Source organism: Sorex fumeus, unplaced genomic scaffold (assembly GCF_029834395.1).
Source record: "Sorex fumeus unplaced genomic scaffold, SorFum_2.1 ptg000149l, whole genome shotgun sequence".
Lineage (NCBI taxonomy): Eukaryota > Metazoa > Chordata > Mammalia > Eulipotyphla > Soricidae > Sorex > Sorex fumeus.
Window position 1 is genome coordinate 2,037,166 of NW_026606206.1, and position 21,101 is coordinate 2,058,266.

A 21,101-nucleotide genomic window follows, 5' to 3' on the forward strand; every position below is an offset into this window, starting at 1 on the left:
GCAGGGGTGTCATGAGGGGCCGCCACTGATTCCAGGACGCCGGGAGCCTGGGTGCCCTCGTGATGTGCTCTTCAAATAAAGTGATACATGGTAGAATCACCTGAAAAATAAAGTACTTGTTGCTAAATTATGTCAAGAACTCTTAAAATCTATAGGAAAAAACGACTCTGAAAGGAGACAAAATATAAAGAAATACTTTACAAAAGAATATACACGAATGGAAAATATGCACATGAAAAGCCATTGCTCATCGCTGGAGAAATACAGATAAAGATAAAATGTGCAATTGCTCAGTGAGATTTAGAATAGCTAGAATTAAAAAAGGTATTTTAATTGTTGCCTACAGGGTTGACGGAATATGGAAAAACTAGAACTCGCATATATTTATGGCAGTAATAATGATAAATGATAAATAAAGGCACTTAGGAAAGCATCCTCGTGTTTTCTTACAGAGTTAACTATACACAGCCAATGACAAAGAAATTTACTCCTAGGAATCAACCAAAGTGAAATTAAAATATTTATCGACAATAGGCATACACGACTTCCAGCAGTATTATTTAAAATGACAAAAATTTAAGCAAATTTTGGTACATGAGTAATTAAACAATATTCAGCAATAAAGATGAATCATTTGTATGCACAATAGAAAGAAATATCAAAGACATCCTGCAATGTATGTTTTCATTTACATGTTAATCTAAAATATGAGATACTACATTGACTGTAGATTTGTTTTTTTCTGGGGTTTTGGGTAGGAGAAAGTGAGGTAAGAGGTAATGAACTCTGAAGATCCACAAGGGAATTTTTGTGGGTGATAAAACACTCAATAATGATTGTGGCTACACTGACCACATACATTACTAAACAACTACAGACATTGCTAGAACTTTTCTAATTGTGCCCCTAATATGGATTAATTCTCCTCTGTGGGAATTGTATTTCAGAGAAGTTGCTTTTGGAAAGGAGTGTGCACCGATTTCTACCCCAAGATGGCATAATAGTGATTATAAATGTGCTTTTCAAATGTCTGTGTTAGCTGGAAAAATTGGTTAGATGAACTAGAAATGAAAAACCACAGTAGGTTAAAGGATAGATTCATTTCAAACTCCCATCCTAATAAAGCTGTTCTTGAGGATCAGTGCTATTTATAACCTGAAAGCAAATTGGAAGCGACATCACAGGTCCTTTCCTTCTGTGTTCTGCCTTTGGAACTTCTTACCGCAAGTGGATAAATAGATCCCTTATTTATTACCTCATTTCTTCACAGAATTATAGTGTTAATATCTTCTGAGTAGATCCAATGACCTCTGAAACCTTTTAAGTGGCCAGATGGTAAGGGAATAGAACAATCTCCAATGGTCCAGTTTTTTCCTCTTGCCAAACACAAAAAAGAAGAAAAATCAAGATGCCCTTAAAATCCTTTTTTCTCCAGTTTCTCTGAGAGGCATTAACAAAGCCCATAACACTCTTAGAGCTCTCCTGCTGCTAACGGGAGTGCAACAGAGACTGTCGCCAGAAGGATTGACTCCTGGCTGGGAGCTGAGTCTTTCTCGAGAGAAATCAGACAATTAAGCGCAGAAGTTGCCCCTGGATTGCACCAAAGATTATCCCAGCTGGGTTCTGAGAAGGGCTTTGGCAGAATATGGTCAACGAAAAGCCCCTTTGAGACACACATCTAAAACACCTTCTTGTCCACTGGGACTGATCATGGCCAGATAACTAGCAATAGAATGTACTTCAGAGTTCGAGAGTTTCATGAGAGGCTCTCAAAGTAAAGTTAGCTAGGATAATTTTAGAAAGGGACACATTATCAGTAATAAAAACGGTCAGGCTTCGGGATAAAATAGGCAATGAAAGCAAGATTAAATGGGGAAAAATTTCAGATGTATTTTTTATTTTTATTTTCTTTCTTTCCTTTTTAGCAGATCATACAACATTGTTCCAAATTCAAGCACAATTCTTTTCTTCACACTGTAGCCTTCAAAATCATCCCTGTTCCCCATGTAAGGGAGGGTTTGGTGTCATTTCAGAGAATAGAGGGAGGTGACTCAGTGTAATGGTTTCAGAGGACAGATTCTGGAATCAAATTCCCTCAGTTTTGTTTAAATCCTAAATTCTAAAGGTTATGCTATTCAGGGAACAGTATTTAATCTGTTTCCTTATGGAGGGTAATAATAGTTCCTACATATAGCATTGTTAAAGGATTAAGTGAAATAACATACGTACAAAATTGAGGACACTACTTAGCAGTTAGGAAATGCTCGGATTAATTGGAATCTATTTCATCTGTGAGATAGAAAACAAGACAGCTGTTTTCTTTTTCATGTACACATACACAATGCCCCACGGTACCGTGGCCTCACAATCTCTAAGGACTTAGTCTCTTATTCCGTTGTTCTGTGTACTTGGCTTGGTTCAAGTTTGTGCCTTCCTTGTTCTAAACAGCAGGATGGAAAGGGAATGAAAGGATAAAGGGGCAAGAGACGCAAATAAGGTGCCTCTTAAGATTTCAGAAGTGGTCCCTTGAACACTTCTAAATATAGTCCATTGACTGCAGTTTAGTCTATGTCTCTCTCTAGTTTCAAGTGAGACTAGGAAAGGAAGTCTGAAAAGGTTATTTTGTGTATGATCCAGAAAAAATGAAAACCTCCACAAAACAAAAATAAATGCAAAGCAAACAAACAAAACCATAGGCATAATGGGGTTATAAAGGAAGGGGAAACTGATAATTAGCAATCACTCAGAATGCTCCAACAGTTTTTACAGTGCTTAGTTACTATCTGGATGGCTCTAACATCAGTCCCAAACCTGTTCTTCCTAACTCATTTTTTCAGTGTTTCTGCAGTTCAATGTGACACTGAATTTTGCATATTAGAATGCTCACTACAAGATTCACAATGTTCTCCCCTTTTTAAAGTTTTAGTTTTATCTAAATATAAAAAGTGTCTTATGTACTTCTCTTATATTCATATTATGTTCATTTCTTTCTTTTGATTTTTGGACTACACCAGGCTGTGTTCAGAGCTTAGTACACATAGAAGGCATTCCTGGTGGAGCTTGGGAGACAATACGGAATGCTGAAGATTGGAACCTGCCAAGGGGTCGAACATCAGATGGGCTTGACACATAATGCGATTTGGAGATGACCAGTGGACTAGAGCCATTACCGGCTGGATTCCACAGGACGTCAAAAGAGCGCGTGGCCGCCCACCTACGAGATGGTCAGACTTCTTCATCAACACCATGAACGATCAGCTTGAGGCTCTTTGTGTTCCTGGAGCGAGCAGACGCCATTGGGCTACACTAGCACGCGACAGGGACAAATGGAGACGTTACTGGCACCTGCTCCAGCAAATCAATGAGTAACGGGATGTCAAGTGATCAAGTGTATATTCCTCCTTTCCCACGCGTCCTCCTGATAAATAATTATATATATGAGGTCCTCATAAGTACTTGGGAAGTGAATTATTTTTAAGTTTGTCAGTATTTCTTTTATGCAAGCTTTTAGAATATTTCACTATTCCTAGTTATGGCTTTAATCCCAGTCTCAATAAACTATATTTTGCTTGTAAAACCATTACTTCCCTCACTTTCTTATTCATTCTCTACAAATGAACAAAACAAGGCAAATTAACTCATAAAACTGCAACACTTTCAAAAGAATACAGTAATCATCTTAGTTGATTTTATTTTCAAAGTATATTTTCTCCTCTCACCGCCTTCATATTGCCTCATTATAGTTGACACCAGGTTATTTGTAGATATTTAAATAGGTTGTATTGACATTCTTGCCTGAAACTTTACAACTTCTAGTCTACTTTACCTGCTTCTGACAGGCACGAATTATATCTCTGGAAATTCACAATAGAATTTTAAGGTATTTCTTTTCCATTGATGATCGCCAAATAGTGGTACAGCTTTTTCAAGAGACACTGATAAGCTGTAATTTAATAATTATAAAACTAAATTAACAAGAATATTCTTAGGTCCAGAAATCCGTCAACGGGCTGACTGGTGCTCAATTCCTAGCACTGCATATCATTTCTTGAGCACTTTCAGGAGAGAAACCCCCACCCCCTCACACATACCGGCCACCCCAAATAGAGAGCCAGGAATAGATCCTAAATCCTGCTGGGTGTGGCCTAAAAATAAGATATACATGTGTATACATTCTTATATTATTACTCTTGTATTGGATAACTGCCTTAATTTATTCTTAGCAGTGAGAATGCCTACTCTGATTAAAATCCATCTTAGGTTCATTTATTTATGGATCATTCAACTCTGCCATTTCTGTGACTGGTTCTTTATAAGCTCTTGTATTATCTGGCTTTTCTAGAAATGTGGTGGTTTGAATTACATTGTTGGGTCACTGAATCAGTGCTAACTTGAAAGAAATTGACAGTTATTTTACGAAATTTTACTTTTTTAATCTGTCTGATTTGAATTCAGGAAGAAGCTAATCTTAAAAATTATTCATTTTCAAAATTAGGCATGTTTAACCCTGTGAAAAATCCCTTGTCAGGGACCTTTATATATCTTTTTAAATTATTCATATTAACATTTCTTGCCTTTCATCAATCTTCAACACAAATTAAGTCTTCTTTAAGAGTTATTTTTTCTGGGTGAGGAATAGTATCATGTTAAACAAGAAGTCTATAATTATTGTGTCACACATTTGAAGCTACAAATAGGGTACCCGGTAAAGTAAATTCATTCGTCATTTTCTATAAGGTATAATTTTATAAGGTAAAGACTGTAGTGTCAAATTAGGGTATTGAGTTCAAGTGCACTTAAATTGTCACCAAAGTTTTCTATTTATTAATTAGCGTTTTCTAATCTTTGTAAAACTAGCATACAAAGTGTTTCACCATATCCGTAGAGGTCTGTATTTTCTGGCCATTTACAATCATCCCAGGAAGGAAATTAAATTCAATTTTTCTTCTATATTTCAGGGTCATTTCATGCTTCTACACTATGTTCAAAAGTTATCTTTTCAAGGTCTCTAAAAATGTTGGAGATCTAAACATTTAATTAACTGCTAAATATGAAAGGAGGCTGTAAACGAAAATAAAAATACATAGCTATAAAATTCATCGTTTTGTTTATTTCTCTCAAAGGTGGGTCTTGAAAGATACACGGCTAGGCAACAAATGCATTAAAGGCAACACTGAGGGAGAATTGACCCACACTGAGTTCTGGGGAAGGGGGTTAGCAGGGCAGGGAAGTGAGGACACTGTGATGGATCTGGGTGTGGTGTTGGAATTTATGTGGATGAGAAACCATCATTACAGTATTGTAAATCACAGACTCACAATTAAAAAAGTTGAAATGATAGATACTTCTAAAACTCAACTATGAATAACTTTGTAAATCATGATACTTTAGTAAAATTAAAAAAAACAACAATCTAGCATTTTGTTTAGATTGGATGAAAATGTTGGAACTAGGAGCCTAAAATATTTCTGTAGCATCTGTAAGGCATTTTTTCCCTCTCCACTACTTAGGCTTTTTTCTACCATCACTCACTAACTTGTTTTTGATAATATCTGAATAAAAACGAGGGTATGAAAAAGGCTATTTGTAAATGTGGTCCTTAGTTATGTATATTTTGTGTGGTTTATGAGTACAACTTGATGTCTGATATATGAAGCTGGAGGCCTCCTAATAAATTCCTTCCTTAATCAGTAACTGTCACATTAAGCCAAAACCTATGGAAGTTTCAAAAATGATCTTAATTTTTGCGGAAAACAAAAGTATCACATAACATTTCAAACAGTACTTGAGGATGTCTCAAGATTTCAATGTATAATGTATAGCTTTGGATTATTACTCAAAATTCAACAAATATACTTTTGAAAAAATATTCTAGGCGCAGTAATTTCCGTCTTTCAAAGCAAACAAAAATGGCAGAGACAAAAATAAATGTAACTGGATCAGTGACTTTTTTTTAAAATTAGCAACTGAGCTAAGCTGAGATATCTTTATCCGTTTGATAAAGTTCAGGGGTCTGGAGAAGTGGAGCAATGGCTTAGAATACTTGCCTTGCAAGTGTATGATCTTGAGTTCAAATCCCTGATGTCCTACATGTTCCAATCACAACCTATGGCTCTGACATTGATAATCTTAGTGTTGCAACAAATATATATGGTTACATGGCAGCCAAATGTGTGGAAGTATTGCAAAAGGGGCCCTACACACACACACACACACACACACACACACACACACACACACACACCACAGTGAACACCATGGCCAAGAAGTGTAACCTCTGGTGAGCAAGTGTGTAGCAGAGTGATCTTTGGTAAACACTGTGACCATAACCTGTGTGCTTCAGCTAACAACTCCTGGTGTTCATGTATATAAGCATGGCAGTTAAATCTAAACCAGGGCAGACTGTGAAAGCAGGATGTGGTGGTGCTGTCCAGTGGGCACTACAGCCAGAAGAGTGTGCAATGCCCAGTCAAGGCGGCAATGACATCAACTGCAGAGAAAAAGGGAAGAGAGGGAAGTTGAAAAAAAAAAGCAACTATCAGGTTGACTTATTTCGAAAGGAAGCTCTACAAGGTACGTGCCATTAGTAGAGGTGAGTGGTATGACATGTTTGAGGGAAAAGACAGTTTTAGTATATTTAAAATAGAAATAAAGGCCCTACAGAACATGGTGGACAATTCCATCTCCCTCATCCCTGCCCACGCACTATACTAATGAAAGGAATAAAGGTTAAGATAGCCACCTTAAAACAAACTTGTCTAAGTGTTTTGGTCAAATAAAATCAAATTTGATGACTTTTGATAACAGTATTTAAAACATGTTAGCATATATCATTGGCATAATTGATGATAAGAAATAACCTCTAATAATCTTACAAAAATATACTTGGTTAAGAAATTTGGTAAATCTATTAATTTATTTATTTCACCAAAAAAATATTCCTGGTTCACAAAAGTATTATATATGCGGTTGAGTCAGCTCACCTGAAGTGCCATATCTGGAAGTTAGATCTTGAAAATGACTATCCTTTTATAGTCATCTTATAGTCATTTAAAATCAGAAAGATTAAAAGCTGAGATGTGGCTCAATGTCTTACACGTGCTCCACATGTATAAGGCTCCAGGGTTTAATCCCCCACAATACCCATCCCTAATAAAAAAAAAAAGAGAAAATTTAGATTTTCAAGTCCTTTAATCCTTTATTTACAAAGGTTTTTTCCCCTTCGGTCATGAACTTGTAAGCTTACACGGCCTTCTCAATGTGGTCACTGCTTGCAGCATCAACAACTCTGGCGCAGTCCTAACTTACCTGAGGTTACGTGACAGACAACATATTTTAAGACATTGCAGTACCAATGGGGAGGCGGGGGTGGGTCTCCATTATCTCTAGCAATGGTTTCTCAGCCTTTCTACGGCTGTGGTCTCCTTATGAGCTTGTTTTCTTGAGCCCCCTGTCCTGCCAGTTGACCTATACTATGTCTTATACTATGACTCCAGCATTTAAGTTTCACCCTCTTGGAGTATTCTGGGGCCACAGGGGACCATATGGCCACTAATTAGAAGTGCTGATCTAGATTTACTGTTAGCATTCAAATGTAATTTTTTCTTTACTTTTAGATGTACTCAGCATTATAAAGTGTCAGAATTTTTTCCTTCTGAGCAGCAAATCAACACTATATACTATATGTTCACATTGCATTTGAAAATCTGCCAATAATAACTTTACTACGTATCTATCATTTCCTCTAAAATGCTAAATGAGAATATTAAGGGGAAAACCATGTAAATACAGTATTAATGGTTCTATTAGTGATTTCTAGGGCATGGGAGCAGTTATTAACTATACATATATGCATATAATGTGCACTGATTTACAACTTTTTACTGGACACGTAAATATTAATTAAAATATATATAGAACAGGATTCCCCCCTCCCCCTTCTTTTAGGGCCACACATCTTGCAGTACTCAGGCATCACTTCTGGTTCTGCTCTAAGGAATTACTCCTGGGGAATGCTCTGGGAATCCTATGGAATACTGGGACTGAGCCTCGGCCAGTTGTAGGTAAGGCAAGGGCCCTACCCACTGTACTATCTCTCCAGCCCCTAGAACAGTATTCTTGGGTAGAACATCTGCACTAGGAGAAATGTTCCGTATTTAGCAGTGCTGGGCATCAGACCAGAGTCAGTGCACACAATGCAAGCACCTAATCCTTCAGACAGTCTCCTTACTTTTTGTTTTACTGAATAGCTGCTTTGCATAACACAATCAGAAAGACAAATCTACCATAAGTATATTGTAAAATTGTCAAAACCAAAGTATAACTTGAGTAGAAAGGGTAGCTGGGGGTACTCCAGAGAACAATGGCAAATTATGTAGTTCTGAACTACACTGGCCTCTATCCTGCTTGATCTTGCTGATTATCATTCACTGGAATGACTGATCCAGTAAAGACAACGAGTAATCAGAAATTCTAATTCCCTTGCACGGTGCTTATTATGGTACTCAATAAATACTGTTGAAATAGCTATTTTTCACTTCATACATGTGAACTAAGACTCTGGGTCTTTCAATTGAAGAAATAGTACATCAAGAAAAAAAATTTAAGAAACTGCGATGTTTCATAAAAAAGACTCACCACAAATTTAGTGGTAAGCTGCCACAGATCAAAGCATTAACTTTCAAGCATCGTACGTATAATTTTTTGAAAGCAAGCCTGTCACACTTCAGTTGTTCATCTTTTCATATGCAACTTTTCTTCCATAAGCATTCATATTAAGGTAATGTCTTAGTTCCTAAATATGAAGATGTTAAGAGGAGCAAGTAACAACAGAGAACACGGAGGAGACAATTTACCCTTAAGAACACACCAAAGTATTATATAAAGTACGCAATCCATGAACAAATAATAAGAATTTAGAGCCTGAGGCAGTAACTCAGTCTTCATAAATGTTTTCCTCTTGTTACTTTTTTTCTGCATGAGAAATTATTAGACACTATCAAGTATACAAGAATATAAATACACAAATCAAACGTCTACTGGTAATTATGGCAAACTTTATTTTAAAACAAACTTTTCAAAAGTAAACTGGCCTCCCACATGATGTTGTAATCCACCATTTAAGAAGGCAGGGCTTCGCACACCTGTCTTGCAAGAATGAGACCAGATGTTTGCTCATCAGCACTGCCCCAGGCACTGAGCATGATGCCGAGATGGTTCTGTGTGTCTGGTAGCTCTGCTGTTTTCTAATCCCGTTTCCTAAATGGCTTTCTGTTACAACATTGTAGGGTGTGTGAGAACACAATTAAAGTGGTGTAACCCTTGGCAAGCACTGAAACTAAAAAAGTATCAAGCACTAGTCAGGTGTCGTGGGTGATTCTGTCATTGCAAAAAAATGAGGAAAGGTAACGAAAAATAATCTGAAAGAATTATATAAATTCTCGAGGCCAGAAATTGAGATTTTAAAAAAAAATTATTTCGAATACCCATCCCTCCACCAGTGTCCATTTCCCATCACCACGGATCCCAGTATCCCTCCCACCCCCCATTCCCCCCATCCCTCCCTGCCTCTATGGCAGGGCATTCCCCTCTGTTCTCTCTCTCCTTTTGGGTGTTGTGGTTTGCAAAAGAGTTAAGCCTGATTTTCAGGGAGAAACGTTGGGTGATTTACTTTCCATTGATCACAGAAAGCGAGATTCTTGAAGTGCAGAAATGTACAACCATGGGACTCCTATCCCCACACTGCTATCACTACAACCAGAATGTGTTCGAGTATACAACTTGTAAGTTCTGCTCTGTGAGCATATATAGTGCAAGGACTGTAACTAAAAAGAGCACATGTCTAGCATGTATCCAAACCTGGTTTGATCTCTGGTACCACAGAGACTCCCAGAATTGGAGAGCATAGCCCTTGAGTTGTCTCAGCACCCCAGGGTGGCCCTGAGGGTACTCCCCACAGCAGGCCTCAAGCAGCACCACATCCTCACACCATAGGTCAGGCTAAGTACAAGGAGTGGCTCTTAGGCCCCCTAAATACTTCTTGGGAGTCCCCCGCTGTGACTATGCCCATAGGGAGATTCCCTAGGGAGCAAAACTACAATGTTCTAGCACTACTCAGGTGTGGTGTGTGTGATTCTGTCACTGCAAAAATGAGGAAAGCTAACGAAAAAAAATTTCGAAGAATTATATAAGTTCAAAGGACACATTCTAAGTATATTATGGTCTTAGAGCACTTTACAGACAGGAACCATGTCTGGTCTATTTAACTCAAGTAATTACTGCATTCAGAGTTTATTAAATGTATGCATAAAAGATCTTTTTTTGCTAAGCACCTTTTCTTATTGAGTCCAATGTGTAGTGTACTGCAACAGGTGAGATAAAGCTACCAAGAGTATCTCGCCCGCCCTGCATGGTAAAATCTGGCGAGCTACCCTTGACGTATTCAATATGCCAAAAACAGTAACAAGAAGTCTCACAATTTGTTGTGAGGCATTACTGGTGCCCACTAGAGCAAATCGATGAACAACGGGGAGGAGAGTGCAGACAGTGCAGATATACACGAGACATTCTCGGGTCTTTCCTGTGATTTGTTAAGAGCTTTATTTCTAAATTATACACACAAAGATGCAACTATGAAGCTTAAAAACTCGCATAGTTATGAAAAGAGAGCCTATCAAAACTGATCTGAGGCAGTTATTTCTGGGTGCTGTTCTCGAGTCACAGTATAAAACACATGTGTTCAATATGTTTCAGAATCTTTAGCTTGAAATATAGGTGTGGTTATCTGATTTGGTGGGGCGGCAAAAAACAAAAACAAAAACAAAAACAACCCGGGAAAAATATTCTAATTTCTCATTTTGTAAAGAACTCAGCACATGAACTTTATACCTAACTTGGGAAAAAGCCAAATCAGGAAGCAGGTTGAAAAACACACACACGAAGTATCTAAGCCGCTTAAAACTAATGTTACAATGTCCTGGCACAAAAGGTCGCACACCTTTGCGAAAGGCGAGTTCCTCAAAGCACCTCTTTATGCTCTTGAGGCACCGTTTTGCAAGAGCGTCGTTATGTGGTTTTCCAGCCTGAAGATTACAAGCAGTAAATTAAAAGTGTGGGAGGGAATAATGGAACTATGCTCACTGACAGCCCAAAGCAGCAGCAACAGCTGACGGCGAGGAAAGGGGCAGGCAAGGAGGAGTAGACAATAGAAGTGGGAAACTGCAAAGCTCTTCAGAGCTGGTTGAGCCTTGAGTCAACGGGCCTGCACTCGAGATCAGAGGAACTGACCTTTTGAAAGGGAAAAGGGAATGAACCGGTTCAAGGGAATGAAAACGGACACTCCCAGTGACTCCCGGTTTCCACACAGGTGGACTTACGACACCCTCTTGTTCTGGCAAAACTGTTTCAAAGTCTGGGCGCTAAGCAGCAGCTGGCCCTAGGGTCCTTCGGCTCTGACTCGGACCCACCAGCGCTGAAGTTCCCTAGCACCGTCTTTGGTCAGGCCTGTCCCGTTCCCAATGCAACACCGCCCTTCCCAGTCCCTTTTCAACTCAGTCTAAGCTCGTCAAGGCAGAAGGAAAGCAAGATCTCCTAAGGGGAAACAGGACGGAGAGCAGGAGCGAATGCAAGTCAGTGGCCGTGTGCAGGGGAGGAACTCGGGAACGGGCGCTGTTATTATCGGAGCACTGTGCCGTTCCCCGGGGTGCGGGGGTGGGGGCAATTCCCTTGTTGTGCAGGTGCAAAACTTGAGCCTCCAGCGACCACGGACTTGCCCCGGGCGGGCTGGGCTGGGCTGCCCGTTATTGTGTCGATAAGCAGCTTAGCTGCCCCCACTAGGAAGCTCGAGGTCTTTTCCGCGGCCCGAGGAATGTGCCCGCCAGACCCCCGACTGGACCGCGGGGAATGGAAGCGTGGGTTTCCCCAGCGCCCTTCGTCCGTCCTGGCTGGGGCTGGGCCGCCCGTGACCGGCCCCGGGCGTGGCGTTCCAGGACACACGGCGGCTGCTCAGGACGCGCGCGGGTTCAGGGTGGCCGGGGGCGGGGCGAGAGCCCGGCCTGGCCCGCGCGGCCGAGGGCCCGTTAGCCGGGTCGCGGGCCGCAGGGGGCGGGGCACTTGGCCGGCGCGGGCGGGCGGCTCGACTGCGAGGGCTGAGGAGAACTTGCGACTCGCACGGGGGGCGGGGTGGGGGCGAAGTCCCGGCAGGTGCCAGTTCCCCAAGCCCGCCACGCCCCTGGCTGCAGGGAGCCGACGCCTCGCCGCCACACACTCACACACACACACCACAAACACACACCAACACACCTGAAACACACACACCACACACCTGAAACACTCACACCACACACCTGAAACACACACACTACACACCTCTTACACTCACACCACACACCTGAAACACACACACCACACACCACCTCATACACACACCACACACCACCTCATACACACACCACACACCACCTCATACACACACCACCTCATACACACACCACACACCACCTCATACACACACCACACACCACCTCATGCACACACCACACACCTCATACACACACCACACACCTCAGACACACACCACACCCCTCATACACACACCACACACCTCATACATACACTACACACCACACGCCTCAAACACACACCACACACCCCACAGACGCACCACACCACACACACGCGCGCGCGTGCGCCCGCGGTTCGCCTTCTCCAAGATGGCGGCCCCGCTCGCTCCCTCGCTCGCTCGCCCGCCCGCCCGGTCGCCGGCGGAGTCGAGGCCCCGTGGCGGCGCGCGCGGCGCCCGAGCGAGAGCGCGCGAGGGCGGGGAGAGCCGGTGCCGGCGTCCCAGCCGGCGCCGGGGTCCGAGGAGCCCGCGTGGCGCCCGGGCCACGCGCTCCCTTCCGCCCCGCGAGCCGGGCCGCGGCGGCCGCCCCGGGGCTCGCGCCGGCGCCCGAGGAGCCAGGGGGCGGGGGCGGGGCGGCGACGCGCGGCCGCACATCCGGGCCCACGCGCGGGCCGCCCGCCCCGGAAGTGACGTCCGGGGGCGGGGCGGGTCGAGGCCCCTCGGCGGCGGCGAGGCGCTTCTCCGCGGGCTGGCGGAGCGCCGGCGTCTCCCCTCGCGCCCCACGCCCCTCGCACCCCGTCCGAGGGCCTGGGGGCGCCCGGCCTCTCCTCGCCTCCCTCCCCGCGACCCCCGCGACCCCCGCGAGCCCCACCGGGCTTCCCCGTCGGGCGCTCTTCGCGGCTCTGAGGAGGGGCGGGGGCGCGTCTGGGCCCCGAGCCGACTCGGGGGGGGCGGGGGCAGGGGGGCGGCTCGCGCCCCGCCCCGCGAAGGACCCCCCTGGCCGCGGCCTCCCTAGGCGCGCCCCCGGCCGCGACCCTCTCCCCTCAGGCCGCGCTCGGAGCCTCGGGCCGGGCCGCTGCCACTCAGGGCGCCGCGCCCCGCCCCTTCCGGCGGCGCGGGCCGGCCCCGCCCCCTGCGCCCGCCCCGCCCCGCCCCGCCCGCCGCCCGCCGCCCGCCCGCCCGCGGCCCTCCCCGGCCCGGCCCGCCCCGCGCGCGCGTCTCCCTCTCCCTCTCCCTCGCTCCCTCTCCCGCTCCCTCTCTCTCTCTTTTGTGAGTTATAGCAACCGTTGCCTTGTGAATCAAGCGCCATAGCCACCGTAGTCCTGGCGACTGTTACCCATCAACAACAACTACTCCTCTCCTCCTCCTCCTCCTCCTCCTCCTCCTCCTCCTCCTCCTCCTCTTCCTCCTCCCCACCACCACCACCACCATCTCCATCACCCACCAACAACACCACCACCACCACCACCACAATAATCCACAGCCAAGGTGAATATGCTTCGGTCTCTACCTGTGTGTGAATGCACGAGCGCGCGCGCGTGTGTGTGTGTGTCCGTGGGTGCGAGCCGAGTCCGGCCGGCTGGCTGGCTGCGCGGGGGGCTCCCTCCCGACCCCGGGGGGCGGCCGCGGGGCTCCGCCGGCCCCCACCCCCCGCCCGGGCTTGTTTACAATGGGCCGTGTGCGCGCCCGCGGCTCTGGGTCCGGGGGTGTGGGCGCCGCGCCGCCCGCCCGGCCCGCCCGCCCGCCCGCCCGCCGGCCCCGGCCCCGGCCCCGGCCCCGGCCCCGGCCCCGGCCCCGGCCCCGGGCGGCCGCGCTCCGGGGATGCGGCGGGAGCTCGAGGGGGCTGCGAGCGGCCGGCGGCGGGAGAGGGAGCCCCGGTCGCCCGCTGCAGAGGCTGGAGCTCCTGCACGGAGGTCTGGTCCGAGGAGGAGGAGGAGGAGGAGGAGGAGGACGGGGAGGAGGAGGAGGAGGAGGAGGAGGGTCGGGGGAAGACGGAGACTTCGCCCCCCTTTCTCCCGCTCGCTCCCTCGCTCGCTCTTGCCTTTTCCTCCCGGGCCGAGCGGCGGGATTCCCGGTCCGGGGCCCGAGCGAAATAGACAACAATGTGCCAAGGGGGGCGGGGGGTGCGGGGTGGTGGTGGTGGGGGGGGGGGCCCGAGAGGTGCTTGTGTTGTTGTTGTTGTTGTTGTTGCTGTTGCTGCTGTTGCTGTTGCTGCTGTTGTTGTTGTTGTTCACTTGGGGGGGCCTCGTTAGGGGGTCTTGTTTTTTTTTCCCTCCTGCTACAACGGTGGCAACTTTTCCCACCGCCGATGCCTTTCCCTTTCGGCCCCTCTCTCTCTCTCTCTCTCTTTTTTTTGCCGGCTGCCCCAAACGGGGGAATTGGTGGGGGGGGGGGGTCTCCTCCTGCGCGTCCTTTTTTGGGCCCCTCCGCTGCCGCCCCGGTTCTTTTTCGCTCTTCTTTCTTTTTAAAACTGTGTTTCCTTTTGTGCGGCACACAGTCTTCTGTTTTTGAAGATCCGTTCTGCACTCTGCCCTCCCCCCCCACCCCCTGCGACCCCCGACCCCTTCAGCGTGCGTGCACACACATGGGAAACCGGGGTGGGGGGGCCTCTACACTCGCTGGTCTCCCGTTTCTGCACCGGGCAAGCAAGATTTTTTTTTTTAAAGTGTGTTTCCCCTACCCCCCCCCCCCCATTGAGTGTGTGTGTGTGTGTGTGTGTGTGTGTGCGTGCGCGTGTGCGTGCGCGCGTGTGATTGTTGCCACCGGACGCAGGGCATCTGCGGTACTTGGGTTAGTAGTTCTTGACAGTGCTTTCTCCTGCTTGCGGGGATGGGGATGATGGGGATGATGGGGATGATGGAGATGGGGATGATGATGGGGATGATGGGGATGGGAGGGGGGCTGCCGCCGGGAGGTTCCATCTCACTTTGCCGGACCCCCACCCCCCTCCCGGGCCGTGGCGTGGGAGCGGTTTTCCCGGGGGTGCTGCGACTCGGTGTGCGGTCAATCGGGGAAAGGACTTGAGCTCAGCTCGGCTCTTGAGGCGAGAACTCCGTTGGCGGCGGTGTCATTCGTGACACTTGGGGCACTTGGAAGAGTTTCCCCCCTCCTCTCCCCTCCCGTCTTCATCTCTGTGCGTTTCCCTTTGAGAGCTGAAATTGAAGTCGAGTTGTTCATAAAGAATGTATGAAGCTTCCCAACTTAAAACGTGTGTATATTTTACTTTCTTTGTGGTTTTTAAGACCTAGGCGTTGTGTGTCCTTAACGTGTGTTTTCGTGTGTTTTACTTTTTTTTTTTGGGGGGGGGGTTGTTATTTAGACAGTGACTTCAACCTGGCTGGGAGGACTTTCTCCTTGTTCAGTCTGCCTTTGGGGAAGCTTTTCTTTGCTGGCGATTTGAATGCTAAGGAGTCCTCGAATATTGAGGGCTTGGCGAGAGGGGACCCGAGTTTTAGGGATCCTTGTCGGTTTGTTCATTTTCCAGCCTGAAAATGACCAGTGAGAGTTTTGGACAGCGAGTGTGTGCAAGTAACCAAATGCAGCGCCTTGAAATATTTGCACATGATTTTGAAGCTTCCAATTGGGATTTCTAAACATTCAAAGAGTTCAACAGCAAACATGTTTGATTTACCTGGGAGAGTTAGTTGCCTGTGAATAATTTGACAGTATTAATTATTCTTAAAATCTTCACCAAGACGCCGGTGGTTGGTTGTGATTCTGTTGGAAGCGAATAAGTCTTTGAAAATCACAGTTGGAGTTCAAAAAATAACGTCTTCTTTCAAATCATTTTTTCCGCGATGACCGCCTTAAGTGAAAATGGTGATTCCAAAAAAACTTTTCTCAGGGCATTTCGGATTTCTTTTTTTATGTCGATCCACCCCCTGGCCAACCTGGGTCCCATGCAAATCTCTAATACTAACTTGCGTCCTTTTTTCTGTTCAGATGAGTGTCAAATGCCTGGACACTTTTGGATGGTGAAGTTCCTGGGTCCTTTAAACTCTCTCTGAAGTTCAGAGGAGTTTTGCTGTCTTGAGACAGCTTCAGACATCCTGCCATTTACATAATAGATGTTCAGCTGAGTAGATTATTAGCTATCGTGGTTCAGTATTTTCATTTGCGGTGTGCAGTGACTTTTTTGAGGCATTTCACTCATTAAACTCATTACTCATTACAACTTGATTTATATTTTCCATAATTTAGATCTTCATTCTTCACAGCTGATTTGAAAGCGGAACCTAAATTGAATTATTATCGATCCATTCTTCAGAGCACTTCTGCGGTATATAAGTTTTGGTTAGAGATTTGTCTCGAGTATGTTAACGTTATTCAGATGGATAGGCTCCTATAACCAGAAATAACTGAGAAGTTTTGACACGAGATACTTAGCATTTCCTTAAAAACATCAGATATTACCTGTGATATTTTTTACTAGAGAGATTTTACTATATATCTTCTTTTGTGTTTGCACTTTATAGACTAATAGAAGAAAGTGACTGCACTTCTAACACTTCAGCTGTTAGATAACAATTTAACCTGAAATAACTTAAACACAACTTGTTCTGAGTAGCTGAACATCTGTGATTTGTTTCTTATCATAATACCTACCAGCTTTCTTGGATTTTGCCTATGAATTTAAAGAAATAAATATCCCTATGTATGTAGTATATAGTGAACTACATCGCATTCTAATATGCTTCATTGAACAATCCATGTTTTTGGTCTAGGGGGTCATATTCCATACACTTAAAAATATTTCTAGAGTATGCTAATAATCTCATAACTAAGCCATTTAGGTGGTGATTAAAGATTTTTTAATTTGTAAATTGAGTATACTTAAATCCCCAAGTTATTTTATCCTAAATAAATTTAATGTCGATAATTTTGTTTAAAGTGAGCACTTAATAGAATGAACTGTATGTAAGATAGATGCTATGTATTATAAAATGAAATTGTGTGTTGTAACGTGTTTCATTATCCTTGAGATGTGGATGTCTTGTCTGCGTTTTCCTCCAAACTTTCATCAGAGGAAATTAGTAGGTGGATATAATTTTTTTTTTTATAAACCGTATGTATGTTTAAAAGCCTGGATATAGCATTCAAATGGTGGAGATGAGAAACATTAACAAAAAAGTATCCAAACAGTGTAATAATGTTTCTTTGTTTTTGTGTTTTCTATCTATCTTGAGAACAATGTAACTACAAAGAAATAAACTTCTAAATTTTGGAGAAACTTTAAGAAGTAAAACTTAAATTATGAAGCTTCTGTTGCTTGTTTTGTGTTGCTTTTATGCAGAACCTTTTTAGGTGAAAAATTCGGTCTACTAATAGTTTCTCTTGGGATACTTTTGACTAGGCATCATGGTGTTTGTACACACAAGCAAAGTTACTATTTTAAAATGATTTTTAAATTTCCCTCTCTTCACAGGTGCATAGTGTTCCCGTGTTTTGGGAATCAATTTGGCTAGAACTAGTGTGTTAGGGACTCATGGTTGCTTTAAACAGGTGTCATTTCCATCATTTCTTCTATGCTTTGTGAATTTTTGTGCTTTGGGAATTTTGGTGGTTCACAAGAGTTGTCTAAAGCAGGTGGCATCTTTTGTTTTTGTCCTTTGTAAGATAGACTTCTGTTATTTTCCTTAGAAGATGCTTTTATAAAGTAAAAAATTGGAACTATATTTAATCAAGGTTTGTAATTTAACTAACCTAAGTTTTTTCTGAGTCATTCTATTTTCAATTTGCCAGTCCTTTAACTCAACACTTAAGCATTTTATTAGACTTAATGAAAAAATTTCTTTTGAATCCAGAGAAAATACACAGAGCATGTTTCATGACAAATTTAACTGAAGCAAAAAGTCAAATAGGATTTGAATGAACTGAAATTTGGTTAAGGTGACAAGTTTCATCATCCCTGTCTTTAAAAAAAAAACAAGCAAACTTTTCTCTGCATGGTATTTTACTTTGAATGATCAATGTTGGAATTGGTTTTTACTCATTGATTATTTGAAATATTTTCTGACAAACATTTTCTGACTTGCTTCTATTGTGCTATAGTTCTTAGGGCTCTTTTTTTATTAAAAATTGTTTTAAGCATTAATGTTTTAAATACGTACTTGTGTAAATAAAGGAGTGTCAACCTATTGATTTCTAAGGTTTATTTTTACTCTGATCTCTCCTTTTGTGAAAATTTTGTATATATTATAACAAATGCACCAGAGGGTGCTATGCTGTTTGCAACATGAGATTATCATTACTAAGAATGTGAACTGATTAGAACCCTTATTTAAAGAAAAAATTTGATACATATGCATTCAAGCATATAATAGCCTTATTTCTGAGGAGTATAAATTGAATAAACTGTTTTAATGGACAGTTTGATATAAAAGCCTGTTTCTGTACTAGTATATATATTAACAGAGCATAAGGCAATATTAAAGTTGGTACCTTTGGTCGAGTTTGAATGTTGACATTTAATTCTATAGGCTTGTATACGTTGATTATTTTGTTGGAATATTTTAATAGTAAAAGTTTAGTTTAACTTAACCATAGGCTTTTGGCAGGATGTCTTTGTACTCTGTGAATTAGGTATGTTGGAACATTTTTGTACATAGTGATTTGCTTTCAGTGGTAAAATACTTACGAAAGTGTGTGGTGATATTACTTATAGGACTATGAAAACAATAATAATACTAAGAACTATTTAGAGAATTCAGTGCCACTTTATGCAGTTGGAGTAATCTGGTTTGATTATTTTAATACCACCTTGCTTGAAAAATTTTAGTTTTTTTTTCTTTAAGTCATGTACCCTTTGAGATTGATAATGTATTGCTTTTTTGTATCTTACCAAGTACTTGAGGAGTCAGAACTTTTTTTAGGATAATTATTGTAGCCAATCTTTTGGAATTCTTGTATCATTACCTTTTGGGGAGAGCTGGGGGCCTTTGGGCCACACCTGTCAGTGTTCAGGGCTTTCTCCTGGCTCTGTGCTCAGGGATCACTACTAGCATTACTAAAAAGGACAATATGGGATGCCAGGGATTAAACCCTGATGAGCCTTTTTAATGCCTTATCCTTGTAATATCTTCTGGACCATATCATTAACTTTCTTTCCACTTAAGTAAATACTCTTAAAGAGAAATACCGAATCTGTGGTATTCAGTATCTCCTCAAGGAAGCTTAGAAAGATAAAGTTACATCATATAAACATTTTCCTCCAAGCAATGGATTTATATTACTATCCCACATTGAACTATAATCAGCAAAATGTGGTATTTTGTAAAAAATAAATAAGGCATAGAACTTCAGCTGTTGGAATGCCACAAAAAGTCTAAAACATCAGTGGAGAATTACATTTAAAGTATTAGTCTTTTTGGTCTTTTTTCTTAAAAGCTGTATTTTTGCAGTTTATTACAGTGTCATCAGCCACTTAGATTTTTGAATGATGTCAAAGTTGTGTTTCAGAATTTTTGTATTTAAGGTTTAAATTTTTACATCAAAGTGTAAAGTGTATTCTCTGAAACAGTTTTAAAATTTGAAATATGTTTGGCATACCAGATAGGTTTGTTTTTTCTTTAAATTTGTATAGAAGAGTTAAGAACTCAGCCCCTGGAGCCTGATAGTACTGTGATACGACACTTGCCTTTCATGCAGCTGATCCTGGCTTGATCCCCAGTACCACATACAGTTTTGTGAGACCATCAGGATTTACCCCTGAGCACTTTCTAATGTGGCCCACTGCCTTCCCCCACCAAAAAACAAAAAAGTAAGCACAGCCCTTGTAGTCAGGTTTCAGATTACTTAATAGCTCTCAGACCCTGGACAAATTAATTGCCTTTATTTTAACTTTACCCCTCTTATCTCAAAAATAGGATCACTGTTACCTGCCTGCCATGTGGAGGTTTTTTGAGGATTAAAGTTAGTAATTTATATAACGTACTGTGGTCCATTATTTAACAAAAAGAATATATGTTGAATATACGGTGGCTAGTTAACATACTATAAAAATACTAAGATAATATCTATTCAAACTATTTTTGCCAGTGAAGAGTTTTTATGTGGGCTTGGGGCTTTGAAAAACTACCCATTTATCTACATTCGTAGCATAATTATTCCCTTCTCTTCTGTTTGAAAAATAAAACAATGACATGGTGCTATTAATGTTTGATAAGCAGTCTTCTTCTTACTCTAAATTATTAGGATGCTGTCCCAGTGTTATATTTTAGTTTAGCTCTGCAGACTGAATGTCACGAATTATTTCTTGGGTAGCTTTTTTGATGCAGGGATCTTAGACTGAGGACTAATGATGCAACATTTTATAAACTCTTACAGTTCCTGTTACCTAGTTCATTATCCAATTTTTATTTTCCTTTTCAAAATTCATTTAAAAACGATGAGTCCTGGTTATAAGCTTTGTTAATAGTATGATTACTAACATATCATAATGACAAAATAGTCTAGATAGGTATATAAAGATGAATCTATTAAAAATTATTCCTAATTTTTTTAATACACCGCTCTGAATTGTTACTTTACTAAGGATCAGCAGATGTGTGCAGTCACTACTGCATCAATACCTATCCCAATCTTGAGGTTTAAAATAGTCTTGGAGTGCTATCCAATAGAACATATATATAATAGGAAGTATCAAGGAAAGGTGTCATCTTTCTATTTATTAAAGTGTTACAGATGTCGAGAGGGAAATTTGGAGTCAATATCTAAGTCAATAACTATTAAGCAATTAGTTCTTCTATTTTTCTAAACATTT

General features: G+C 42.8%; 1 protein-coding gene across 4 annotated transcripts in view; it reads left to right on the top strand.

Moving 5' to 3' along the window:
- The first annotated feature begins 13,801 nt into the window (after positions 1–13,801).
- Positions 13,802–21,101, top strand: part of RFX3 (regulatory factor X3) — a 317,169-nt gene continuing 309,869 nt past the window's right edge. For 2 of the 4 annotated variants that reach the window (XM_056106892.1, XM_056106894.1), the window contains exon 1: positions 13,802–13,828. Coding sequence is in view for 1 of the 4 variants with exons in the window: in XM_056106893.1 (XP_055962868.1) it covers positions 15,527–15,548 (22 nt within the window). In the remaining 3 variants the exon portion in view is untranslated. Of the gene's footprint in view, positions 13,829–15,448; positions 15,549–21,101 lie in introns of those variants that run through there. The other 2 variants (XM_056106891.1, XM_056106893.1) reach the window with 2 other exon arrangements.